This window comes from Ipomoea triloba, chromosome 3, assembly GCF_003576645.1.
Source record: "Ipomoea triloba cultivar NCNSP0323 chromosome 3, ASM357664v1".
Classification (NCBI taxonomy): Eukaryota; Viridiplantae; Streptophyta; class Magnoliopsida; order Solanales; family Convolvulaceae; genus Ipomoea; species Ipomoea triloba.
The window spans coordinates 2500762-2528029 of NC_044918.1; the positions used below are offsets into that span (position 1 = coordinate 2500762).

Sequence of the window (27268 nt, forward strand, 5' to 3'; positions counted from 1 at the left end):
AAATTATTTTTTCAAAAAATATGTTTACAGGTTTTCAAACGGACCCTTAATAAAACTGAAATTAAACATCCCTATAGGGTTCTAATAATTTCACAAAGGATTTATTTAGAAACTCGAAAAATAACATCCTAAAGTTATTTTATGATTTTGTTCGCGTTGGGCTATTAAAAAAATGAAGTAAAAAATTTATTTTTTTACATCAACTTACATTTGAGAGTACGTAGTGTCACTTTTTGTTTAATTATATGAGTTTAGATATTCAAAGACGCAATTCTGTTTTTTTTTTTTTTTAATTATATGATACAATTATAATTTTACATGCAATTTGATGAATTATTTAACTTTTATTCCTATTAAAAATAAGGATAGCATGATATTATCCTCGAAATCTAAACCGTTGGATTTTACCTTTCCAAATTGATATAAATAAATATACGCACTAAAGTCAAGCATCAGATATGTCATGTCCATTTTATTATCACGTTAGAAATATGATAGCTTTATCAATCACTTGTAATTGATTTTGATTCTGATTTTTTATAAAAGAAAGTTACGTTTTTCAGATTTTGTAAACATAGAGCAATATAAATTAATTTTTAAATTAATTTCCAAATTCCATCATTTTTTTTTGAAAACCAAAAAATTCCATCATTAGTTTAAAAGTTTTATACGTTTTTATTTTCTACTAAAAAAAATTAGAAAGTATGTTAAATTTAACTACTTTAAATTTATAAAATAGGAATAATACTTAAATAGACTACTAAACTATGCACAAAAATATAATTAGATCATCTAACTCAAAAAAGTTATAAATAGGTTCATAAATGGTTCAAAATCATACAATTAAATTAAAATCATATGATTGACGTGGCGTTCACCGTATTTAAAATTGTATTATTTTTAATTCATTTAAAAATTTAAATTATTTTTTCAAAAAAAAAAATCATCTCTCGTCTTACTCCGGGTGATCTGGTGGGAGACTGGAGTTTGAACCAATAACCTATCAAAAAGTTACAGTTATGCTGCTCAACAACAAAGTTATTTGCAGATGTCTCTATCGAGGAGAACCATTAACAAAATAATCTTTATTTTTTTTAAATAACAAAATAATCTCTTAAAAAAATCATGATATGAAAATAAGACAAATTTTGGGGGTAAAGATGTAACTTTGGCTAACTAACTGTACACGCATGCTGTGCCTATAAATAGTGGCCCCGCCAGAAAACAATCACCTAACTGCAGGAGGAGTGTGGGGGAGTCGTGACTCGTGACAGAGAGCTTAGAGAGAGAAGGCGAGACAGGAAGGAGAGAGAGAGAGAGAGAGAGAGGATGGAGGTTATGGAGGAGCAAGCTAGCGCCTTTGAGTAGTGGTTACTAACTTACTACTCCGTCAGAATTTTTTTTTCCGTTTCTGGTGTAAACTTTCCGGCGAGAATTCCGGTTTTCCCGGCGGTCTCACCGTTTGCTGCTTTCTCCCGTAACTTTCCGCTTCGGGGCGAAACTATTTCGGATGGCCCGACTGGAAATAGTCGTTTGAGCCCCAAAAGTCCCAATTTTGCTGCACCATCCATAGTCCCTTTTGATTTTATCAATGTCAAGATATTTTTAATCTTGTGAGATTTTTGTTTTGTTTTTTAATCAAACAATTTGTCTGCTTTTTTTGGACTTTTGGAGGATTGAATAGTCCCAAAATGTATGAAAAGTTTTGATTTTTTAAGAGGATTTTTCGGGGCTGGAATCAAGTTAATGAGAAAGTTAGGTGAGGGAATGATTTGATGATCCAACTAGTTGAAGGGATGGGTTGATGATTGAAGTAGTCTTCTGTTTTAATGATACTTTTGTTGGTAGTACTTTGATGTATCTTTGCCCATTATTTGCCCACCGATGAATTGTTTAATTTTTTTGTTTTATTCGTGCAAGCCAGTTTAAGTTCCTCCTATTTTGGAGCTTGAATTTCAATAAATTTCCGTTGAATTCTATTCATATGTATTGATAATCCGAAGACGAGAAGAAATGGCTGTTTCCTTGTCTCGTTTCTCATGGTGGTTGTGGGGTGGGAAGGAGAAGGGAGAGTCCTTAGCAGCTAAAGGGTCTTCGGTAAATTCTTTGCAAGATTGGGGGCCAGGGTTCAGGGAGCAAGCAGAGACTGTGAAATTCTGGTCTGTGAGCCCTTCAACTAGGAAGGTGAAGAGGAAATGGAATAGTAGGGAAGAGAGGAGGAGGAGGGGGATTGATAAGGAGTACGATGTGGTTTTGGTGCCATCTGATGATGTTTGTTTATCAGGTTCTGAATCCGATGATTCTGACTGGTCAATTGGGTGGCTGGAACCACACGCCCCTGATTTCCAGAGTGATGATGAGGCAGACAATAGTTTTGCTGTGCTGGTTCCTTGCTATAGGGATGACTGTAAGGCTTTAGTTGTCGAAGAGCCGAGCAATCAGTTCTTGAGTGCCATTAAGAGCCTCTCCAATGAGTACTCTCCTGGTAAGACCTGTTTTCCTTGCTAGATTTCGGTAGTAGTTATAGTTTACTATAAATGGTGAAGTTTTTTGTAGATAAATTAGCTTCCTTATTAAGTACTGATTTATATGAATGAATTATCACTGTATCTGGTGTCATGATCTGCTATGGTTGGTCCTAAGCTTATGGAAAAAACATATCTTGCACCTCTTTGATTGGTAGTGATTTGTCGGTATTAGGCTTGCTAGTTAAATTAAAGCTTCCCTTTGAATTCCCTGTTCATTTCTGAGTGCTGTAAGATTTGATTGTACTGTATATTCATATATATATATACACATCTGGAATTTAAAACATTGGTATGTGTGGTACCCTTTGGAGCACCTAAGAGTGGCTGATCTGCTAAATAAGTGACTTGTTTTTTGTCCAAATTTTCATTTGGCATAACAAGTTGCTAAGATAGTATCGAATTTTATGTTTGCTCGCTAATGGAAAAAATTCTGATAGTATTACAAGGTACATAGAAATGGTGTTATGCTTTGTCCGACCCAAATTTGTGGTAGATATTCATGATTCACTTATAGGTTAAGAGCAGAGGATAGGAATCGTGGTTCTATTCCCTTGCATTCCTGAGTGAAGTCATTTTCTGTTGGGAGAGATGTGGGGATCTTTTTAATTCTTGAATTGCCTCTTCCATTATTGTAAAGCTAATATGCAGTAGACACTTCTGTGATTCGTTTTAGAGTTATCCTTGCGAGCTTTCCATTGTTTGTATTGAACCGATGAGGCCTCAGCCAACTATGTTGAGGAGGAGGTCCCGTGACTAAGAGATCAAAGGTTTGTGGATATTCATTGCGTGTAATTGATACTAGTCATTTTTATCATGTAATTGTGTAGATTCATTCGTCTGTATATCACTAGTGAACTCACTGTTTTGAGAAAAAAAAAAGTTTTAAAAAATCGAACTTTCATGTCTCCGCGTATATTTGATGTTCATGTTTTGATTGTATCTGCAGAAGGCAAGAAATACATGGAGCAGTGGCTTTCCTCACTCCAGAAATTTTGAGGTCGTTGCTTCATCCTCCTCTGTACTTGATTAGAATCATTCACGGTCTTCTGCATCAGCATCTAGTAATTGCGGAAGAACCAGCATTTCTCCTGCACGAGATGAGATCAAGTCCATTTTTTTTCTATTTCGTTTAGAGAGCACGCATGTCGACTTGCAGCTGAAGTTATTCAGTACGCTTGCATCGTTTCAGGTTTGCCGTAGAAAGTAAGACCATCCTTCTGACATTTTAGTGTAAATATTGCACCTGTGAATATGTGGAAAGTATCTTGACTGCTGCTGTAGTGGTGTTGTAATATAAGCTTTCCTTCTCCCAATCCCTGACTACTCTAGTGAACCACCACCATTGTCAATACCTTTTATATTATTGATAAATGATAGACTATTGTCACTGCTACTCTCTACTTTCCTTTGATGGTTGGAGGATACATAAAGATACTGATTGGTAACATAGTTAGCTTCTGGCAATTTTAGCTTATTTGACCACTATTAACTGTTTGACTTGATTAAACAACCATCGATTAGCTTTTTGAGAAGTCATTTGCATGTAATCAGTTATTAGCTAACAGCTAGTTTACCAAACATCAATCAACTAATGCTATCAACTAGTCAAACTCACTAACTCAGTCGGTTAATAACTATTTACCAAACACTTACAAAGAACACTTACAAAGATAAAAGCATGTGATTCTCCCCCACCCATAGAATTGTTTATTGTTCATGGTTACTCTTGTTTTCTTCACCAGCTGACTTTTAGGTGGGGGGTTTGGCAACCTTCCTTTTCAGATCATACTTTTAGTACTCTTAAGTTATTGAGAATAAGGCTGGAATTTTGAATAAAAGTTGTTTGTTCATTGTTTGGGACCTTACCTTTCAGAAAAGAGAAAAAGAAAGAAAACATACAATGTGCTCTTCATCTTCACTCTTCATCAATCACCGTACGTAAAATTTAATCATGGATTTGACACAAATCAACGTTCGCTTCCCTGTGATTCAGTCAACTATCAGACCAATTTGACTGAAATTGTGTCTCGAGATCCAAACTAATACTTGCTTTTATATTAGTAAGTCTTAAAAGATATGCATGAGGATGCATCTTTTATGATTAAATTATATTGAATAAATGGATATTTGATAGTTTAGTTATTGGAAGATATCTTTTATATATGTGGTGTATGGTCCACGATTTGGTGATGATTTTACATGGTTTAATATTAAGGTATGTATTGCTTGTTGACAGGAGCATATAGTTGGATAGCATTATTAAACTTCAAGGAGTAGGTATACTAAGTCTTTGTCAATTGACTCCATTGATAGCATCTAGAAAATGAGACCAGTTATTAAGATTGAGGAAGTTATTAAGATTGAGGAAGTTGCATGTAGAATTAGACTCGATTTCAAGTCCTTACTTTAAAACTAGTATACAAATAAAAGTTTTATGACTGTTATTTGAAGAAATTATAGGCTTAATTTATTTTTTTTTAAAAATATTAATGGGGTTTGAATAATTATTTATTTGTTATTTATTAATTGTAATTATGATAAAGCAAGAAGTGATTATGTATTAGGGTCACTTTCAGCTGTTGCATCGTTCCTTTTAATCAAAGTAGGTGTATGAGAGGAAAAATATTTTGTCTCTTGCAACTATTGCTGCTGCCTGCTGGTTAAAAGATGAGCTTTTGGAGTTGCCCACTGCCCACATCAATTATAGCCATTATAGTATTATTCCAAAGTGGTTATATTTTTCTTAATTGAAGAATTGTTATTTTTATTTTTATTTTTATTTTTTCCTTTGCCAGGCAGTGTGTGATGTCTTTAACCAATTGTCTACATTCTTCAACATTACTAATTTTTAAAACTTTTAATATTCCTGTAAAGCTCAATGGCAAAAACAGGTAATTATCAACCAAATAAATAAATATCAATGAGAATAATATTTTAATAGGACAACAATTTTATATGAAGTTTTACGGAATGTTGATGTGACGTGTTGCTATTAACTAATTTTAAAACGTATCTCCTAAGCTTACTAATGGCAACATATTATATTAGTATTTGGTGAATGTTTGAATAAAATTTTATCTATTTAGTTATATCTATAAGGGTAAAGTATATGATCACTTAAAGTATATGGTCACTTAAATTAAATTTCATAATGATTGTTGAGCATATATATAATATAATAAAAGATCATACTAAAGACCCTTATAATTATCACTTTATTAGCCACTCTATGATTTGTATCTTTTTAATGGGATACATAGATTCCTTATTCAAAATGAAACCAACCAATTCACCAGTAATCTATTAAAAAAATCTTTAATTCAAGAGTGTGATGATTATGCAGTCCAACTATAATTAACAGGAAACACATCTTTCAAATACTTAATACTACGTATATACTTATATTACAGAATTCCTCATTGATATTCAAATACCATCATATATATGAAGCAAGGTCAACAAATTTTGGCATGAAATCAATCATCTCTTCTCTCTATATGTTTGTACAAGATGTAGTGCAAGTATGAACTGCTGACTGCCCAATACAAAAATAATACTGAAATCTCCTTTAACTAAAACTCCAATTCAGACAACTTATTTTCCTTTACTATTAGCATCTTGTGGAAGGTTTAGACCTAGAAGCCCAAGTAAGTTGGAAGCCGGACCAGCATTTCCTTGTTGAGATGAAAATGAATCAAGAAGGCTCTTCACAAGGTTGAAATCCACATCCACTGGCGCCAACTCTTCCTCCATCCCTTCTGCACCCGCAGATGTTCCCTGTGTTCACCATATACACAGGAGGTGTGAGGTTAGCAATCAACTCAAAAGGAAAAACCCAATGCTTCATCTTCTCATTTCTTTGTGTTTGTGTGTGTGTGTGTAGGTGGGTGGGTGGGTGGGTAGAGTTTATTAGTAGCAATTATATACCGCAATGTGAATGGCCCCAAACTAGCACATACAGTAAAATATCATAGAAACATTTTAGGCCAATGAGTTGGCAAGTCATGAATCATAAAGCATTTTTCAGAAAGAGCAGTGCAATAACTTGAAAGGTTAGGGAGAATTTTATTTTTAGACTGTGGGTTCCATTTGACATAATTTATTCAATGAAGACTAACCTCATCTTTCTTGGGAGGTTGTTCATCTGCACGAGCAAAACTTTTACTTAGTGAAGTGCCTTTCAGTTCCTCATTTAGAACGTGTGCATAAGACTGCATAAAAGGATCCCCTCCCACTTCATTATCTTCGCCATCACTCTCATCATCAGATTCATCTGCAAGTTGAGAACATCTCCATGGTTGGTATGCAAAGTTTTAGGAGATGTGAACACAAATTTAAACATGCCAAAGTGTACATAGTTGAATTAAATTAAACATGCCTTGTCAAAAGCCTTAAGTCTCTACTTTCGGAATTAAAATTTTGAACTATAGCATGCCCACTCCAAAAGTATTATGCAGAAGACCCTAATATGAAATTGATTCCCTAGAGAGGGAATCTATTCTAGCATAAAAAGTCTCCTATTATATTTGGATTCACAATTTCATGTTGCTTCTTAAAGGCATATTTGGACACAAAATCCCATATTCCCATTACATGTTTTTCAAGGAAAAATTGTTATTTGAACAATCAACTTCTGACAGTTGAAGATTCCATGCTTACAGATTTAACAAGAACCAGATGAAGCCAACATATATTTCACTGGTAGCATTATTTCCTAAAACACATGCATATATACTATAACTTACCAAATTCCATGTCAGAGTTTGACCCTTCAATATCAAACTCACTACCAGTGTCTTCAGAGTCCTTTTGTCTTGCTAAGGAATTAATATCTTCCATAAAGCGATCCACGTCAAAGTCCACATCTCTCATGCTTCAATTGAAGAAAAAGATGATCAATTAATGCAGGCATGCCGATGAACAATCACAAAGGCAAAACAGCAAGGAATCAATGTTGTCTGGAATATATATATTTTCTCTCTCACTCACACACACATCATTAGTAAAACAAGGGGTGAATTTGTTTATATCACCATCAAAGAAAAGGCCCAGAATAAGTACATTCCACAAAATATCATTTTGTTGCAGAATCCTTATTTAGGAACAGAGGAAATGCTTGCCCTACAAATTAATGTGTAAATTCAATGTGCACAACCTCCTTCCTAAAACAGAAAATAACAGAAAGGAGCAACTAACTGCAAAAATAAGAACATATAAGAAAAACCAGGGAAACCTGCAATCCACTCGCTCAAACCATCTTAATCCACATGGATGATGTCTCCAATTAGCACTATTTCACGCTAATATGCTTATAATCCCTTGCACTGATACATGATCATCTTGGCATTCTGATCTCTACTGTGGCCATGTATCTCTTAACATCATCAAAATGTTTACATGTTGAAGCATTGAATATTTCAGTCAAATATGATCCCTTTATTGTACTCCCATATGATCATCTTACCTTTCTCATGTCTACTATGGACATCTTATGGGAATTCCATTCCCCACACACCCCCAAGTGGGGAATTCAGATTTAGTGCTATTTCATTATGTTTGCTCAAACAAGCTAATGATGTTAATCAATGATGCACTCAACTGATAATATATCCTACACCTAAATTGCAAATATGGTTAAAGATAATAGGAAGAACCTAGTGGTCCAAGTTATTAGCTGCCCTCTTTCTTCAGGCATTAACATAAGAATAGGAATATCAACATCCAATTTGACACCTACAATCATTAAAACTTAGCAAAACTACTGAAAAGAACTATCAATCAATGTACTAAATGATATTAAAACAAACACATCAACATTAGACAACACTTTTTTTTTTTTTTGAAAATCATTAGACAACACTTAATTTAATCAAGTATGGTACATAGCACAACCACTTCCTAGTGTTCTGAGAGAGAGAGAGAGAGAACAAAAACAACTAACCTGCTTTCTGGAACTTCTGCTCCTTGGTAGCTTGACATTTGCTTAACAAATGCTTGCATAGACTTTGAAATATTTTTCAGATCATAGTCATTCAAGTTGTCAGAATCAGCCTGTTCTTCTTTTGAATTTTGTTTCTTTTTGTGCTTTGAATTGTAATCTTCCATCTCCTTCTGCCTTTCATGAAGAGCAGCATTTAGCTCATCTTCCCCACCATAAAGCCATGAATCATCATCTGATGGCGGTAGCTCTAGATTCTTAAAATCATCCACAGAATGGGGAAGTGCAAGAATCTCATCTATGCGTCTTACTGGAGCATTCAACATTTCACTGTAATTTTTAGAAGTAGTTAACACTTTAACACAAAAGAAGAAAGTGAGTGAAAAGAAAGGTATCACACAGCAAGTGATGATAGTAACAGAAAAATAGTGGTAAGCACGTGAAAACAAGAGGTGATGTGATGAAACAGATCACAACAATGGGCAACAAGGTGCAATTTCCACTTATGGCTTGAGCCACGTGAGTGATAAGTATTGAGACTGCAAACTCTACTTAAGGAATGAAGTAAAATTTCACAAATATTTAGAAAAACAGCCTCAATAGATTTTAGGGCGCATGTGTAAAATGCTTAATGCATTCCTAGAAAGTCAATTGACATTAAAAATTTAACTCATAGGGCAAATATGCTGTGACATTAACTTGAAACGGCTCAAATTCATCATCCATAAACCCTGTGAGGCTGTGACATACTGCATCTGATCATGTAGTGCCAGAAACACATCCAAATTACTAGCAAATGTATATATGAAAGAAAATGTCCATTGCTTCACATGAAATAGAGAACTATCTATCATCAAACAGGCAAGTTAACAACCAAAATATTGCACACCTTGTTCTCGCTTGTAATGAGCTATTTCTGTAGTACTCCTCTGCGTTTTGCATCAATCTCTTGTACTCATTGGATCCTGGCAACAACCCTTCAAAGTACCCACTTTTTTCTAGACTCTTCTTGAAAGCCTCCCATGTACTACCTTTCCCCTCCATTCCCTGCATCTTCCTTAGCTGGTATATCATCTCAAGTCCACATGCAATTTTCAACCCCAACTCAGCCTCCAAGTAGGCTCCCACATCGCTCCTAGGCGGCAATGGTGGGTAGCATTTTGGCGCCTGGAAGGCCTGCTGCACCAATTGGGCATACATCGCCCTGGACATCCTCACGGCCACTGGCACCAGCTCTTCCCTACTTCCATTCCTCAAAAACCTCTCCATCTTGGCCGCAAACTTCATTGTATCAATGTCCCTATCATAAAACCCCTCCACAGCAAGTGAAATTAAGCACGGTTCATGCTTCAACACTTGTGCCACAGACACCGGGACTCTAACCCTAACTCTCTGCACGTTATTCTCCGCCCTCAGGGGGTATTCTTTCAACCTATTCTCCAATTGAAGCTGAACAGGCTCCGGCGCTTTCGTCTTCTCCTCAGCGCCATCTATTAACAACCTAAGCGCGTCTCGAAGAGATGGAGTGTCGTGGAAGATGGACTTGGGGATAATGTGAAGGCGACCGCAGCGTATAAAAACGCGATTCGTGGCGGTGTCGGGGTTGAGCCACCGAGGAAGGTGGAAGGCGGCTTCGATGAGCAGGAACTCGCCGTCGCTGTCCCATACGCGAATCGAGAGGTTTGGGAAATTCCTGGAGATTTCATACAAGAGGAACACCACGAACCATTCATCTTCAAGGTTATCGCCGAATCGGAGCTTGCCACTGAGGTGGGGCGGGGCGGTAGACGAGAGAGACAGATTGAAAGGCTCGTGCTGCCATATGTAGTTGGAGGTGTAGGGGGCTAGGGTTTGGAGGATTTGGAGGTGGAGAGCTTGGAGTTCAGAGGTTGTTGCAGCGGAGGAGGTAGAAGAGTGTAGAGCGAAGTCGGGGAAAATGGAGAAGAAAACCGTATCGTCAGGAGGACGTTGGCTCTTCTGAGAGAAGATGCTTGATGTGGTGGCGGCGGAAGGGTCCAGCTCCGCCATCGCGTCGACGGCGTAGAAGGGTGTAGAAACTAGAGATGCAGAAAGCACTGTGCGGAGAAACACAATAACTACCCAGCCAAGCCCGCCTTCGCAAGAACCCGGGGTTAATGATGCTATTAAGATTTTTAAATTAAAGTGTACTTAAAAATCAAGAAAATGACTTTTTGGTTTCATTTTAGAAAATTACTCATCGCATCTTTCTGCAACCATCTAATTCTTCTAGGGTCTTCTTCCTGCAATTATTATTATTAATCATCATCTTCTTCCTGCAAGTTTTGGTTTATTTCATCCTCTCCAGCTCTTCTAGTGTCTTCTCAAAGTTGCGGAGATCCTTCAGCTTCAAGCCTTCTTCGACTTCCGACGGCAAGCCTTCTCCGTTGTTGGTTGTTTGAACTCCAAATTGCAAGACTGAAAATGTTGTGTGCGCATTAGAAAATGACTTTCCCAAAAAACAAAATGAAAAATTTTCAGAAAAACCAAGGCAATTTCTCTTTTGATCATAAATTATTTTTCTTTGATTTTAGTTTTTCACCATTTACCAAACATGAAAATTCAGAAAATACTTCTTTTTTAGTATTATAATCTAATCTAGACATAGTATCTGCTCAAACAACATGATTATGACAACATTCTTGATTGGGATGAGACATTCCGTTTGGAATGGTAACAATGATGCCATCAGACCACAAGGTACTTGGCTTCAGAAAATAATTTTTAAAAATGATTTTTCAAGTTTTCAAACACACCCTTAGGGAGTAATTTTATTTTTTTTCATCTAATCGGTATAATTATATAATGATCGAAAATGAAAGGGATAAAGGGTCAAATAGACACTCAAATTATAGTGCATTGTGCAATTAGGCCCTTCAACTTCAAAAAACTCTAATTAAGCCCTTAAACTTGTTATTTTGAAACAAATAAACCCTTTTACTCATTTGTGACCTGTAATTGCAGGTCAATCAAAATTCCGGCGACCGCCAAATTCCAGTGCCAAACAGGAACTACAGCCACGGGCACCGATCACCGTGGAGATGGCGACCAAGCATCTCCGGCCGGGTGTGACCGGCGCCGGTGACTGTAGTTCCTATTTGTGCACTGGAATTTGGCCTGAGGTTCGCCAGAATTTTGATTGACTTACAATTACATGTCACAAATGAGTAAAAGAGTTTATTTGTTTCAAAATAACAAATTTAAGGGTTTAATTGAACATTTTTGAAGTTGGAGGGCCTAATTGCACAATGTACTATAGTTTGAGGGTCTATTTGATCCTTATCCCAAAATGAAATGTTTATCTAAGTAAATCTAACGGATGAAAATAAAAGTAAAATAAAATGGAATCAGTTTCATAAATATTACAAACTTCCAAGTTTGTAATATTTACACTTGAATTAAAAATAAAGAAGTTCACAAGGAAATACATTCTTAAATCTTGGAACTCAATCAGAAGACTTTGTTTGAAATGTTAAGATGAAACCAATATGTCAGTGACAACATATTATTAATTCAGTCCTAGGAAACAAATTAAAAAGCCACCACTGCAGCAGTTTCACCAAAAAACAGTGGAAGCTATGTGGCAGTGCCAAAATACAGGATTCAAAGAAAACAAACCAAAGGTCCTGTCCTTCATATTTGACCACTTGGCTTACACCTTCAATTTTGTACTCCAAGTGCCTTGAACACTTGGGTGTTTAGTAACATGTATTGTCCTCAACTTCACCACTTTTCGCCCAAGTGAATTCCTTAGCCTTGTAGCTTGTGACAGAATTTCATCCGGGGCCAAGTTTTTAACAGATACAACACGCTCATTCTTGTTTTCTGAAAATCGAAATAAAGAGCATGAGTTGCCCCACACATGCACACACAAGCAAAATAGAAGGAAGTAGATAGGGAAGTTGATCACGATTGAGCAAGAATTGGGTGGGGGTAAGACGGATATTCTTACTGTATAATCCCTTCAAGAATGGATGTTGACCACGATTGAGCTCAGTGACTACTTCCAGATGGGGATTGACCTCCTTGAGAGCTGGCAAATGAGACTCCATAAATGCCCTAATACATTAAACACACTTTTAATTAATTGCCCTAACCATTTCATCTTCAATCAAATTTTCATTGTAAATGATTAAATTGTTGCATTACACAGTTCCAGCAAATGTGTCAATTGCCCATTGATTATTTTTGGGGTTCTATATAGGCATATAGCAACTGCAAAGCGGTGCCAATTCAAAATTTAACTCTTATTTTTCCTCCTTTGATCCAAGTTCTATTACCATTTGAAATTGGGCATTTCAACTTAAAACTGAAACAACAGACAATATTTTCTCTAATTTAAGGATAATTTACAGCAACCCTAACCTTAAAAGTCACTTAGATGAGATTTTCTTTTATGGTCAATGCTTACAAATAGAGAGGTTTTTTTTTTTTTTTTTCAAAAAAAAAAAATAAATAAATAAAGGCACCTTACACAATAGGCAAAGTTTTAACTTATGCAAACCTTAAACCCATGCTACTGCCTCCCCAATCACAATAGCTCACTACCAACTTCTGAAGTTGCCAAACACCTCTTAGTGCCATCTGATCATTGAATTTACAGAGTTAGAGCCTATCAGTAAATATAACAATTTTGACAATCGCACATGACAAATAGTATATAACTATATATGCGAAATAAATTTGCCCAGACTATCCACACTACAAGCAAGATAGGAAAGTAGGATATGACAAAAGGAAAATTGGAATATTCAATTTCAGCCAGTAAAAAGCTTATAACAACCTCTTGAAGACTGGGTTCATTCCTAATTACATGGTTTGATTGATTGCAACTGTTTACCACAATGCAGGAGCAATGTCTCAAACAATTTTTCAAAAATGAAAGAAATAGAAAAAACATCAAAATTTTGGCACCAAACTTTTGAAGCTTTTACTAGAAAAATCATGCCATCAAAAACCAATGAACTAGTGCTAATTTTATCACTTTTGGCCAAACAAATAAAATTGGTACTAACCAAAATAAAACAGCAAAAGAATCATAGAGAGTAACATACTTTAAGCTCAAAAACAAACAGAGTAAGAACAAATCGCGCCAAATGCTTTCTTGGGCTCTTGGCAATGGTTCAAGTGACACAGAATCTCAATGCCATGTTGGAACACTAATCATATATCACATTACATATCATATATCTTGTATCTCATGTCTGAAGATGGAACAAGAGAGAATATGATAGCCTATTTTTTTGGTGCACACATACCAACAAATTTGTTTATCCTTTTAATCCCTCAGCATTATGAATGTATTCCATCACATTTATTCCAGATCTAACTGGTGTATACATGGCAACAACAATGCATAAAAATAATAAATTGAAGAATGTGATTAGTGCAAAGAAACAGAACATGGAGTGAATCATAATCAATAATTAGTAATTGTAAGAAGCTGGAAATTAAAAGTACAATAAATTATAGAAACTCATTTTTTTAGAAAATTTCAATTAATTGTTTGTTATACAAACTTTTATGAAAAGTCTAATCAAATTGCCAAGCAAAAATACTTCTAAATATGTAAGCAATTGCACTGCAGAAACAATTCAGTCCATTTCTCTGGAGGATTGAGATGTTATTTTGTTTTATCTTCAAAAACATATTACGATTTCCTAACAGGGATGAATGGGTAATTAAAGTCCCTGTTGATAGAGTTTGATATACACTCAAAAGCTCTAGGAAGTTCTATGCTCATTCTGTTACTCAATACACCCCTCCGATTTATAAACAATTCCAACCAACACTAAGGCATGAACTATTGAATAAACAAAGATGAAATCAATTCCAGAAATTGAGACACTCCAAATCATCCCCAGCATTCGAGAAAGAAGAAGAAGAAGAAGAAGCAAGCAAGCAAACAAACACAGAAAGTAAAGTTTATGTATATATACATAAGGGTATTAGTAAGATGTTTGATACCTCCGTATAGTTAGGGACGAGGGTTCCAGAGCTTCTTCTCTAGGATCTTAATGCAAGTGGAGTTGTGGGAGCCAGCGACATCGATCCTAACTCACTGTTAACTGGGAAACGTTACATAGAACAAGAAATACATAATTAGGGTTTATATTTTTCCTTGAATACAATAACAAAAATAGCTATTGTGGAATAAAGGGAAAATGACGATTTTAATTCTTTAGTTATGTCTAAATTGTAGACTTAGTCTATAAATTATTGTTCTATACAGTTTTTACCTTTTAATTAGAGTAAATACCGATTTTGATCCCACGACTATTAGCAAAATGACAATTTTGGTCCACATGTTTAATTTCTACCAATTTTAGTCCCACGACTATTATTTTAGTAGCAATTTTCATCCACGATTATTGTGTTAGTGTCAAAATTCATCGCGCACATCGATTTAAAACGTGCAAAAATCTAAAATTATTAATGGCATTTTCATCATTTTCAACTTAATATCACAATTTGAGCATGAATAAATGAATTTAAGTCTTAAGATCGATCAAAATTCAGATTTTTTTTTTCCTCATTTTACCTTAATTTGAGGAGGAGAACTGTAAATTGTATCGATCTTAGGGCTTAAATCTCTTTATTCATGCTCAAATTGGGATATTGAGTTTAAAATGATGAAAATACCTTTAAAATTTTTAGATTTCGGCACGTTTTAAATGGATTATTGGTGACCGGCGCGATGAATTTTAGCACTAAAATAATAGTCGTGGGACTAAAATTGGTACAAACTAAACATGTGGACCAAAATTGTCATTTTGCTAATAATCGTGGGACCAAAATTGGTATTTGCTCATTTTAATTATGTTGAAAGTGGATGTTTTAATCCATTACTTATAAGTTTTGTTAACATTAAAAATTTATTTTGAAATCAACATTACAATAAACCTAACATTCACTTGAAATCATCAATGTGAAAACTTATTTTGTTATACTTGAAAAATTTTACAAAATAATCAATTTGTCCTTATATGTCTTAATAGGGTGTTCATGTTGCTTGTAAATGGAAATTAAAGACTTATAGGAAAGTGAGTATATGCATGAAGATTCAAATGATTAAAATTTTGTATGTTCCCTTGTTTTATTCTGTGTTTTTTGTTATATTATTTTAGAAATATTTAAGAATACAAGGTAAAAAATTATAGATAATACACACAGAAATCATCAGTATTATCTCTCTCATCAGTGATTTGGCAGAAGAGATCGAAATGGCAAAAAATTATCCCCATTCATGTTTAGATGATGGACAGGTACGTGCAATAATATACGGATTTGAGTAGCTTTAAAGAATGATGAGATGGTAGACAAAACCAAACCAGGCTGCAGCATATCATGTGGGCGGGTAGCTACTTAAAGACTACTTGGTTTATTTGTCTTCATCACTTAACACACTACGCTAAAATGACAACCCATCCCATTAAACCATCTTTTTTAACTTTTAACAACTAACCATCAACTTATATCTAACTTTCTAGTTCAATTAATGTATCTCAAATACGCATCAAAACCCGTTCATTTGTGACGTCGTATACTACTTTTGTGGCATGCAGCAAAAATGGTGAGGTGTAGAGCTTAGTTGTCGATTGATCCCCAAACCGGGCGAGCACAAATCAAAATGATGAAGTGATCGGCTTAATTGGCTTGTACGCGGTTGCTTCCGGGCAGTACAGTGGCGCATGCATTGCATGATGGCAACTCCTAAGTGGGCAGCCTTATCTTCTCCGTCAAGTGTCCAAAACCAAATAATTACATATATATTGCAGACTATATACGGTTTCATTTGTCTTCAATTTATTTATAAGCAATTAATGTATTATGTGCCTTTAATTTATTTATACGTACATAATTTATTAATTACAAACCCATAATTTGAATGTCATTTTAAAGTATATATAGTTCATAATATAAGGTCAACCTGGTAGTATAATTAATTTGCCATTATTTGTCTTGGCCTGGGCGAGATTAAGAATCTTAATTCTTATTTTTTTTTTTTTGAGAGAAGAGAAGAATCTTAATTCTTATCATCATTTCATTTCATAACTTTTTCAACCCACAAAAAGCCAGGAACCATGATGGGATAAACCACACTTAATTAGCTTTATGCCTATTCACCCTTAAAAGGATTGTATTCATTTCTCTCTTAAATTAATCATGATTTTGATGACTTTGAAATTTGTGTTTTCAATCCCACTATAACCATGCTCAGCTCATTGAATCATCACTTTATCAATAATATAATAAAAATAACATTTATTTAAAATAATAAACAGTTAATTCAATAGGACAACATAAGACTCGAAATTACATTAAAGAATGTCTTTAACAAGTGTAGATAACACTTATTATATTCACGCAGAAGTAGTCTCACATTTAGTGAGAAATCGTCTTGACTCTAATCACCTAGTTATTTTGCATAACGACTTATTATTCTCGATCAAGAAAGTTACATGTATGAATACATTGAACGGACACAAAGGTTTGTTGGTTATGATTATCCAAAAACCACTTTAAAGTTTGGGTCACACTTGTGTGAGACCGTCTCAGAATCCTTATCCGTGAGACGGGTCGGGTCGGGTCAAGGCATCATGCAAATATCACACTTATATGTGCAAATGTCATACTTATATGTTCAAATATAACACTAATCAAGAATACAATTTTTGTTACTTATTAGAGAAAAAGTAATACATTTTTCATAATAAGTAATGTTGACAAGTGCCCCTCACTTATAAGTGCAAATATAATACTTTTGTGTAAAAATGTAATACTTTTAAATCGAAATGTAAAAGTATTGTATTTTCTCTTAAAAGTATTACATTTACCCTTATAAGTAACAAAAATTTTATTTCTGATTAGTATTACATTTGTGCATATAAGTGTTACATTTGCATCTTGACCCGGTCCGAATCGTCTCACGGTGAGACAGTCTCACACAAGTTTTTGCCTTAAGGTTTTAGCTTAATCTCAAGGATTATTAGTTCAATCATGGTGAGATTGAATTATTCTAACATTTACATCAAATTAAGAAAAAAAACAAAGAAAAGAATTCCATAAAGTAACAAACAGACCAAACTTTAACTATAAGGAACCATATATTAGTAGACATCAATTAATTAACATCTAATCTAATTACTTAAAAAACAGATAAAGCCAACGGTCACTGCGGAAGGGCATTCTTGTAATTTCGTACTCACTATCAAATAGCTTCAACAAGCGTTGTTGCTGACGCCGACCTGCGAGCGGTAAAATACTGAAATCTGAAGAAAAAGCAAAGAAAAAAAGATGGCAGCCAAAATTAGATTAGACGCCTCTTTCTCCTTTCTCCTTTCTCCTTTCTCCTTGCTTTTCTCCCTGTGTTTTAGTTTCAGCTCACTCTGCTGTATTGCTCATGAGTGGCATCTCCATTGTTTCTTCTACTTAACCATTTTACATATTTCCTCTTTCTTGATATTGGTACGTTAAAGATAGAGGTTTTTGAATCTGCTGTGTGGGTTTTCTTGAGAGTAAGTGATACCCATTGTCGGAAAAGGTGGGATGGAGAGTGGGTCGAGCTCAGGTATGGGGGAGAAGGTGGATAGGCGAAAGGGTCAGAGAAAACCGCCGGGCAGTACTTCCGGTGCTGGGGCGCCCAAGATTGAGCCTTTTGTGCCTAGACAAGGTTATGACCCGAGGGAGTTGAAATCTTGGGCCAAAAGGACTGGTTTTGTGTCCACCTTCTCCGGGGAGACCGAGACGGCGAGTCTGAGCGGGGGAGATTTCAGTGGGAGGAATCTGAACGTGGCGAATGGGAATAGTAATAGTAATGTGGGGTTTGACTTGGAGAGAGGGTTTGACAAGACTGAGTCTGTGTCTCCAAAGATTGAGCTTGACCCCATTTTGGGAAGGACTAGGAATAGAGGGGTTGAGATTGAGCCTGACATGAGGCCTGCGAATAGGGGTTTGAGAAATGAGGCTTTGAGGGGTGAGAATGAGAGGAGGAAAGTCGAACTTGACAAAAACTTAATAAGGGTTCCAAATGGGGAGACTAAAGATGCTCTGAATGGTATTGCAAGTCATAACTCCAATGTGGGTGTAAATGGAAATGAACATGTAGTCCAGCCAGCTACTTCAGCCATAGATCCAAAGAAAGAAGATGGAAATGTGGATTATGAAATGGAGATTCCTGATGGGGAGGATCCATCTTCTGGAGGATGGCTTCAGTCCCCAAGGATTAAGTGTGGACTAAGAGAAAATCCGGGTTACGGTTAGTATAAAAGTTTGTTTCTTGAACTCGTGATTTTTTGTTTTTTCTAATTCTGAAGTTTCATATATTTCACAGTTTCACCCCTCTCCTACCTTGTAATGCACATTCAGTAATTCATTAGAAATGTGATAATCCCTTGACATATGCAGTGAGGAGGAGAATTATATGCATAGTGCCACTTTCTCATATCTCTTCCTTGGATTCAATCCTTGATGGGGTATATACTTGATTGTATACCCCTTGTGCTTTGGACCCCTTATATTCAAATTTAAGTGCTTGCAGTATGCTAAATGCTAAAACTATATCCACTAATGATTTATGAACATTTGATATATAGATTTCATCTTTCTATGAGAGTTAATTCAACAATTTTCTCCTTCTCCTCCTAATCCAAACTGACTGATAAAGTCAATTTTTGAAAGAGAAAACTGTTGAAATATTTATATGGCACGAGATTGTGGCGTGGCAGATGTATCAGAGGTAGAAAAGTCAAATCCACCACTTGAGCAACCGTAGTTTATTGTTGACTTTTCATGGTCTTTATACCGCAGTGGCACTTATCTACTATGGCTTGCAGCACTTTCTGTCGTTGGTTGGCTCGATTATTTTTATCCCGTTGATCACTGTACCTGCAATGGGTGGAACTGATGTAAGGGATTTTGTGCTCCAAACTTGTGCCCTTGTGTTTTCAAAATTGTGTAGTTCTTGACATTCTCATGTCTTTCTTTTCAAATGACACAGAAAGATACTGCTACTGCAATTTCCACAATGTTGCTAGTAACTGGCCTTACTACAGTGTTGCACTCATATTTTGGTACTCGGCTGCCATTGGTTCAAGGGAGTTCGTTTGTGTTTTTGGCACCTGCATTGGTGATCATAAATTCTGAGGAGTACCGAAACCTTGCTGAAAATGTATGCTTAATGATTTGTGTTGTCATGCTATATTGTATCTTTTGGATGACTGAATGCTTTAATATTTATTGGTGTCTATGTGAGCAATGAAAATAGGTCAACACTATAGATCTGTCAAAACATTGCAATCAATTGGGGCATGCCTTGGTAGATTTATGTCTGATTTTGATGACGAAGAGGAAAAACAGTTGAGCTGGATATAAAATAACTTGAGTCATAAATGCATAAACATCCACTGCTTTTTTGCTTTAGAATGTCCACTTCTTTTCAAGTTCAGAACAGAGTGTCCCTATTAACATTTGGTTCTTTATGCATAGGAGCTAGTAATGTTTCTGATTTCTGATGCATTCTTTCAACCTTTCGGTTAAATCATGGAAAGAACAGAGGAGATAGACCGTTGACTTGCTGAGGCAGATGCCAAATTGGCAGTTACAACTTATAAGTGATGGTTTTCAGAAAATTTTGTGTCAACTAAGTGGGAAGCATTGTTCTTCTCCTTGGAAGCACAGAAAAAATGACCATATGCATGTGCATTGGATACCTAATCCTGGTTTTCAGAAAATGTACCATTTAACTATGTTTCTATGTGGCTGCTTATTGTCATATGCTGAGAGTCTCCTATAACCTTTATGCTTTTTGTTCCAACCATTTATTGTCCAATGCAAAGAGTCCTCAATAATTTTTTTAAAATGAAGTTTCAAACAAGGATATTGGAAAGAATTTATATTTTTGTTACATGACAGGGATTCCTCCTATTCACTTTCATTTCACTTTCCATCACTTTTTCCTATAAATCCCCACTAATCCAAAGATTTTGTGTATATCTGTTTGTTTCAGAAATTTAGGCACATAATGAGGGAGTTACAAGGAGCTATAATAGTTGGTTCAATATTCCAGAGCATATTCGGTTTCAGTGGCTTGATGTCTCTTTTTCTAAGGTAAGTTTAAATTTCTTTTCATTATCTTTTACCTTAGCTGACTCATTTATTTTATCTTTAATCTCTACACCTTGTAGGAACCCTGATTTGGGAAGTAGTTTTCGTACAATGGTACATAATGGGGAAGATATACTAGTCATGGCAGCAATTATAGAAGAAATCTTATTTTTATTCATTGCATTTATAACCAAGTGCTCTTTAAAAACATAAAAATAAATAATCAAAGCCTCTTCCTTTTTGTGCATGAATAATTGTTTTCAGAAGACTAGCTTAAGTTTCATTATATTTCAAGTTCTATTTCTAAAAATACCATTTCTTTTTGGAATTACTTTGGCATATTCGAAATTTGAATAACATCATATTGCAGGTTGATAAATCCTGTTGTGGTTGCTCCGACAATTGCAGCAGTGGGTTTATCTTTTTTTAGCTATGGCTTTCCACAAGCTGGTAGCTGTGTAGAAATTAGCCTCCCCCAGATAATACTAGCCCTCGCTTTTACATTGGTGAGCAACTTTTAACCGAGTTTAAGTCAATTTGTAAAGCAGCTGTTGTAGCTTTTAAGTGTATATCTTGTTATTCTATCTGCCTTTTGATTCATTCGATGTTGAGTTCTACTTAATTTCTTGCAGTACCTTCGAAAAATATCTATTTTTGGACATAGAGTGTTTCGAATCTATGCGGTAAGAGTCTTGGATGTAAATATGTAATACTGAATTTTCTTTCTATTAGCTATAATTCTGTATCAGAAATTATTTTATCTATTTAGTTTTAATTTTTCATATTTTCTCCCAAAAACTTTCTGAAGGTTCCATTGAGTGTTGTAATGACATGGGCATATGCATTCTTCTTGACGGCTGGTGGGGCATATAACTATAAGGGCTGCAGCTCTGACATACCAAGTTCCAATATCCTTATTGATGCGTGCAGAAAGCATGCATATACAATGCAGCATTGCAGGACCGATGTTTCTAATGCTATGAGAACTGCTGCATGGGTCAGAATCCCTTATCCGTTGCAGTGGGGCATGCCTATCTTCCGGCTTAGGACATCGGTCATTATGATAATTGTGTCACTAGTTGCTTCTGTTGACTCGGTAAGTGATCAGAAATCCAGGTAGAGGAAGAGAATTGTGCACCTGTACTATTTTAAAACGATATTCTATTTTTGGAGTTTGTATGAATTACATTTTGAGTTTCAAACTGAAGCAGAGTCTTGGTTTAACAGGTTGGTACTTATCATTCTGCATCTATGAGAATGAATCTGAAACCTCCAACTCCGGGTATTGTAAGCCGAGGAATTGGTTTAGAGGGGTTTTGTAGTATACTGGCTGGACTCTGGGGAACAGGTACTGCATCAACAACGTTGACCGAGAATGTGCACACAATCGATGTCACCAAGGTAGCAAGCCGAAGGGCTCTACAACTCGGATCAGTTTTCTTGATCCTCTTCTCTTTTGTAGGTATGCACGTTAAACCATCTTTCTTGAAAACGAGAAAATTACCTTGTGTGTTGCTCCAGAAATGCTATGTTACCCAGATTCTTCATTTTGCCCTGGTCTAAAATATGCAAGTCTTTTATTTTTATCATTATCATTATTAGCATTATTATTATTATTATTATTATTATTTAAAGTGAATTTTGGTTCCTGAAGGTATTTGTAATCTGCAATTTTTTGTTGTATTTGATAGGGAAAGTGGGGGCTATCCTTGCGTCTATACCTCTGGCATTGGCTGCTGCGGTGCTATGCTTCATATGGGCTCTGATTGTTGCTTTGGGTTTGTCAACATTGCAATATACCCAAACTTCGAGTTTCAGAAACATTATGATTGTTGGTGTTTCGTTGTTCCTTGGTTTCTCCATCCCTGCTTACTTTCAGCAGTATCAGCCCGAGTCGAGCTTAATTTTGCCTGGTTATCTCATTCCTTATGCTGCAGCATCAAATGGACCAGTTCACTCCGGGAATACACAAGTTAGTAATTATATTTCTTTTCCAGTTCGACTTTACTTGAGGGTTATACATTGTTAAGACTTAAGAGTCGCACATTGCAAAAATAAGAGAGAAAATATGGATTTATAAGGCCATGGGTTAGACTAGCTAATCGATTGGATTCAGTCTTTTAGTGTGGTTTGGCCTATGTGCATTATAGCCCAGTTGAGCCTTTTTTGGAAAGGGCTGGTGAGTGTGAAATTTTTGCACCAGATTTGCAGTTTACCCCGGCTCTCGTTTTTGCAACTAACATCTTTTTCTCTCTGATAACTGCTGCCAGTTCAATTTTGCGCTAAACGCACTCATGTCCTTGAACATGGTGGTGACGCTCTTGGTGGCATTCATACTAGACAACACTGTCCCGGGCACCAGACAAGAGCGAGGTGTGTACATATGGTCAAATACGGAAGATATAGCAGCAGATCCGTCTTCCTTTTCGGACTATTCACTACCAAGTAAACTCGGTAGGTGTTTCCGTTGGGCAAAATGCTTAGGTTTATGAGTGTTAAGTGTGGCTTGGATATAAGAACAAACTTCTATTCGAACCATAGCCAGTAGCAGCGCAGTTAGAACAGATAATAGATGAATACGTATCTTCATTCCCTTATACAAAAACACTTATCTCACCAAGAAATGGTATTATTTTGTATCTTTACAAGCAACTGTAATACAGAAAATTGCATATTGCATCAATGGTCAATTGATTCTTGCAAGATATACACTCTCTCTTAGAGGATTTCATGTACAGTAAGTAAAGTTAGCTGCTTTCTACATTCTCTAATGTTTGGCCATTGGCAAGTGAAAGAAGTGACGGTCTTAATTCTTATGATTGAAGTGCTGATCTCTTGTTTTCCCACTCGTGGATTAGAGAACGCAGATTGTGGTTAGGTGTAAGAAGCTTGTGTTTGAGTTCCAGATTTGTCATCGGGGACGTTGAACAGCCAATTCTCAGCCATTCTTCTATGGCTTCTAGCTCATAAGAGAATCCATCTGCTGCAACATGAGGGTTCTTCATGATATCCTGCTTCAATGAATGAATAACAACATAAGATTGGGTTAAGGCCACTAAGCTCTAAACGCCACCAAAGTAGACTGTACAGGTTCTGATACCATGTTATAATCTACGATTCACTAAAACTGTGATGAATTATAAACCTGGAATATGGGGCAGAAGAAAAGACTAGGAACATCTTCATAGTCTTCTTCCACTTTTACATCACTTTGATCTGCCTGTGCACATTCTCCACCAGCCACTAGTTCATCAGCTTTCTTCTTCACCTTCTTTATATCTCTGGCCAGCATTGCCATGGTCAATTCCTTGCCCAGATTTTCTTGATTAGTCAGACATCTTCTTGCTATATTTCCAAGCTCCACTGCTAAATCCAAAGGCCATTCTCCAGCCACCTGATCCAACACCCCAATGAGGGCACCTTTGTCATTCATTACTGCCTCTTCAACCAACCCGGCCCAGTTCCTCCCGGTGAGAAGCTGCGCTACTAAGGTCCCGAAACCCCTAACATCTGCTCTGCTACTTGACACATCATAACGCGGGGAAGGCCTCAAACCGTGGATTTTTGCCACATTGTTTCGATCGAGCAGGACGTTTGAGGGGCTAAGCTTGCCATGAAATATTGGTCTCGGTTTGGCTTGATGAAGGAAGGACAGGCCTGCACAAACCTCGGCTGCAATATGTATACGCGCATGCCAGTTTAGAGGCTTGTTTCTTCTTTTAGAACTTCTGTTGGTTGAGAAGAGAGCGTCTCTCAAGCAGCCATTGCGCATGTACTCGAACACTATGCACTTCAGCTCAGAACAGAACCCTATCATGGATACTATATGAGGATGCCTTATGCTACTGAGAAGCTTCACCTGAAACAAAAATGGTTAAAGTTCAGTATTACTGTGTTAAGAGTCCCACATTGAAAATATAAGACAGAATAATCATGAGTTAGACTAGCTAATTGATTGGATTCAGTCTTTTAGTATGGTTTGGCCTGATTATAACATGGTATCAGAGCCTGTTGGTCCACCTGATGTTGGAAGGTTTCTTCAGATAATGAACTGCTTTTATGATACAACTTGATTGCAACCCTCTCAGAATTCAAGCAACCTTTGTACACATTTGTCCAATTGCCTCCACATTTTAGCCTCTGTCGTTCTGAGAATTCGTTTGTAGCAGCCCTTATTTCTGCAGCACTAAACTGTCTGCAACAAAAGCTTGGCTCACCTAACCTTGTGGCCTCTCCTATTGCATCTTTTTCTTTACAGAACTCAATCCTACGTCGCAACACATCTCTTTGCCTTCTCAGTTTCTCGATTCCCTGAATCATCTGAGTTCTTGTTCTCACCGCCCTCTCCAGCTGGACCTCAGCATGTGATTTTTCCCGAGAGGACAGCTGAACCTTGCTTGCGAGCTCTCGTTGCAGTTCCAGAATCGAGTTCAGCTTAGTTCTTTTCTCCTCAACTTCAGTCTGCAGTTCATATAACTCCTCCTTTGCAGAGTCTAGCTCTTCCTCGAGATGAGCCCTTTTCGCCATTTCTTCGTTTATGCAGGCTTCAAGATCCTCAGCCTAGGGACCGAAAAACGTTGTTCAGTCTTCAACAACCTAAACCAAATGGAACTCTTAAGTCTTAACATTTGGAAGCTCAAACTTACCCGGCTTGCACACAATCTGATAGCCCATTCGGCCTTCGCTTGTCTCTCGACAATGGCTTTTGCTTCTTTTTTGTTTAGCTGAACCACTTCCTGGACCTCCCTTATTTTCGCTTTCAAAGCTTCAATCCTTTCTTTTGTGGTCTAACATTATACAGATTATCAGTTAGAAGTATTAGCAGATCAGAAATGTTTCCTGGACAGAAAAAAACCAAAAAAACTGACCATATTTTCTGGCTTGACACAATCTTCTAAAGGGTCATTTGCTGCATCACAATCTGTTTTCCCCGTCGCATTCAAAGATGACAACTGAGTGAGATAGAGTTCAATCTCATTTTGATTCTTCTCCCACTGATCAACTAAGCCATTGCTCACTGATGAAGAAGAAGAAGAAGAAGGTGAATCACAAGACCTTTTCTCTTTATCTGGGAGCATTCTTTCTAACAAAACTTTAAAACCATGCTTCTTCTTCTTCTTTTTCTTTTCTCTAGCCCTTGCAATCACCCCTCCTTCCTCATCCTTTATCACACTTTCACCATTCTCTTCTATTAGGAAAACCAATTTCCCTCCAAACACTACAAATAACTCACACAAATCCGGTTTCTGGTTATGAATGTGAAACAATCCCCTTATTGCACTTCTGGATTTCCTAAATCACAACATGAATCAAGAAATGAAAAGAGAGATAGAGAAACATAAATAAACAAGAAACCTGGGAAAATGCATATATACCATAATAAAGGTTTCATGAATGTTAAGGACAATACTAGTTTTGTTATCTGGAGATCAGAGATCAAATCCACCATCATCTTTTCAATGGATCCATCATGTCTCTGGATCTTTACAACTTCAGCTTTAACCTATCAAGATAACAAAAAAAAAAAAAAAAAAAAAAAAATGAAGAAAAAGAAGAAGAACTGTAAGTATAGTCTATTTTAGCTAGTGGTTAAAAGCTTATCTACAAGGAGACAAACCTTGCCACAGAAAGCTACATAATTGGCTAGAATCTTATCAGTTTTTGCTTCCTCAAACTTCTCAAGATCTTTCAATTTCTCCTCATTGACAGAGCTAGAAGGTAATCTCCCAACTAAACCAAAGAGAACAAATACATGTCAGTTCTCACCCTTCTCAAGATCATCATCAACCCAGAACCCCAAAGAAAAAAAAAAGAAGATGAATTTTGGCATTTACTTGGAGTATAAACATAATCTCTGCAAATACTATTATCAGCATAGAGAATGAGTATGGTGATTGATTGGGAAGACCAGTTTCTGAGCACCCATTCTAAGCTCTGAAAACCATCATGCATATCTTCCCCAATGCCCACATAAACTCTCTCTTCTTTCTGAGTGCCCTCCATACACTTTCCTCAAGCTAGGCTTCAGCAATGATGGAGAAGAAAAAAACCATAAATGTTCTTGAAACAGCATGTGATTGGTGTACACAAAAAAACAATGAATTGAAAGTGACCCAGCAAGGAGGGGGAGAAGATAATTTGTTTCAACTCCCAAATTGTTGTGGCCGTGATGAATGGTGTTCCTTTTGGAATGTGGAAAAAAACATGCAATGAAAAGAAGGGAATTGGAAAAAAAGAAAAAAGAAAAAAGAAAAAAAGGTAACTCTGCCTTTTTGACAATGGGACTTCACAAAATTTTCAAAAAGGAACTTTGGAGGATTTAATTTGCCTGTCATTAGGCGTGTTGTTTGTATATGTTCTCTTATTGGCTTCAACAAGACCAAACCTTTTTTTTTTTTTTTTTTTTTGGAGTTTTTTACATAGGATTTTATCAGAGATTCCTAGATTCTTGTGGAACCTTATAAATATAAAATTGTACCAAAAAAAAAAGAAGAAATTATGTTATACTAATACTAAATATATACTCCGCAATTTTTATTTATTTATTTATCAAATAGAACATAACACTCAAAAAAGAAAAAGACTCAAGATTTTGCTACCAAAACCCTCCTAGGTGGAGGAATGCCATGATTGCCATCTATGTCCTCCACAAGAATCGAATGAATAATACAAGCTGATT

The 27268-nt window shown here is 36.2% G+C and overlaps 5 protein-coding genes across 7 annotated transcripts; 2 read left to right on the plus strand and 3 right to left on the minus strand.

Annotated features, from left to right (window-relative positions):
- The first annotated feature begins 1252 nt into the window (after nt 1-1252).
- Nucleotides 1253-3928, plus strand: LOC116014042. Of its 2 annotated transcripts, XR_004097337.1 has the most exons (3): nt 1253-2485; nt 3202-3295; nt 3475-3928. XR_004097337.1 is itself a non-coding variant. In XM_031254030.1 (2 exons), the coding sequence occupies exons 1-2, from the start codon at nt 2014-2016 to the stop codon at nt 3522-3524; spliced, it is 522 nt and encodes a 173-aa protein (XP_031109890.1). In that variant the 5' UTR covers nt 1253-2013; the 3' UTR covers nt 3525-3928. The 2 variants fall into 2 exon arrangements, 1 of the variants encoding a protein (XP_031109890.1); XM_031254030.1 differs by lacking the exon at nt 3202-3295.
- A 1978-nt stretch (nt 3929-5906) lies between these two features.
- Nucleotides 5907-10883, minus strand: LOC116013562 (protein ecdysoneless homolog). The gene is made up of 5 exons (XM_031253384.1): nt 9356-10883; nt 8470-8796; nt 7274-7401; nt 6647-6801; nt 5907-6305 (listed from the first exon to the last, which is right to left on the minus strand). The coding sequence occupies exons 1-5, from the start codon at nt 10492-10494 to the stop codon at nt 6123-6125; spliced, it is 1932 nt and encodes a 643-aa protein (XP_031109244.1). The 5' UTR covers nt 10495-10883; the 3' UTR covers nt 5907-6122.
- Nucleotides 10884-11835: 952 nt separating this feature from the next.
- Nucleotides 11836-14577, minus strand: LOC116013844 (54S ribosomal protein L51, mitochondrial-like). The gene is made up of 4 exons (XM_031253794.1): nt 14452-14577; nt 12989-13068; nt 12437-12543; nt 11836-12309 (listed from the first exon to the last, which is right to left on the minus strand). The coding sequence occupies exons 2-4, from the start codon at nt 13066-13068 to the stop codon at nt 12137-12139; spliced, it is 360 nt and encodes a 119-aa protein (XP_031109654.1). The 5' UTR covers nt 14452-14577; the 3' UTR covers nt 11836-12136.
- Nucleotides 14578-17804: 3227 nt separating this feature from the next.
- LOC116012693 (nucleobase-ascorbate transporter 11) lies at nt 17805-23294 on the plus strand. The gene is made up of 10 exons (XM_031252332.1): nt 17805-18742; nt 19294-19391; nt 19484-19654; nt 20492-20592; nt 20960-21095; nt 21222-21272; nt 21398-21685; nt 21817-22051; nt 22281-22561; nt 22860-23294. The coding sequence occupies exons 1-10, from the start codon at nt 18034-18036 to the stop codon at nt 23079-23081; spliced, it is 2292 nt and encodes a 763-aa protein (XP_031108192.1). The 5' UTR covers nt 17805-18033; the 3' UTR covers nt 23082-23294.
- Nucleotides 23159-26906, minus strand: LOC116012691 (putative U-box domain-containing protein 50). Of its 2 annotated transcripts, none has more exons than XM_031252330.1 (8): nt 26424-26906; nt 26207-26319; nt 25965-26092; nt 25458-25881; nt 25236-25376; nt 24610-25149; nt 23735-24448; nt 23159-23603 (listed from the first exon to the last, which is right to left on the minus strand). In XM_031252330.1, the coding sequence occupies exons 1-8, from the start codon at nt 26590-26592 to the stop codon at nt 23403-23405; spliced, it is 2430 nt and encodes an 809-aa protein (XP_031108190.1). In that variant the 5' UTR covers nt 26593-26906; the 3' UTR covers nt 23159-23402. The 2 variants fall into 2 exon arrangements, with proteins under 2 accessions (XP_031108190.1, XP_031108191.1); XM_031252331.1 differs by having other exon boundaries at nt 23159-23600; nt 26424-26904.
- Nucleotides 26907-27268: the final 362 nt, after the last annotated feature.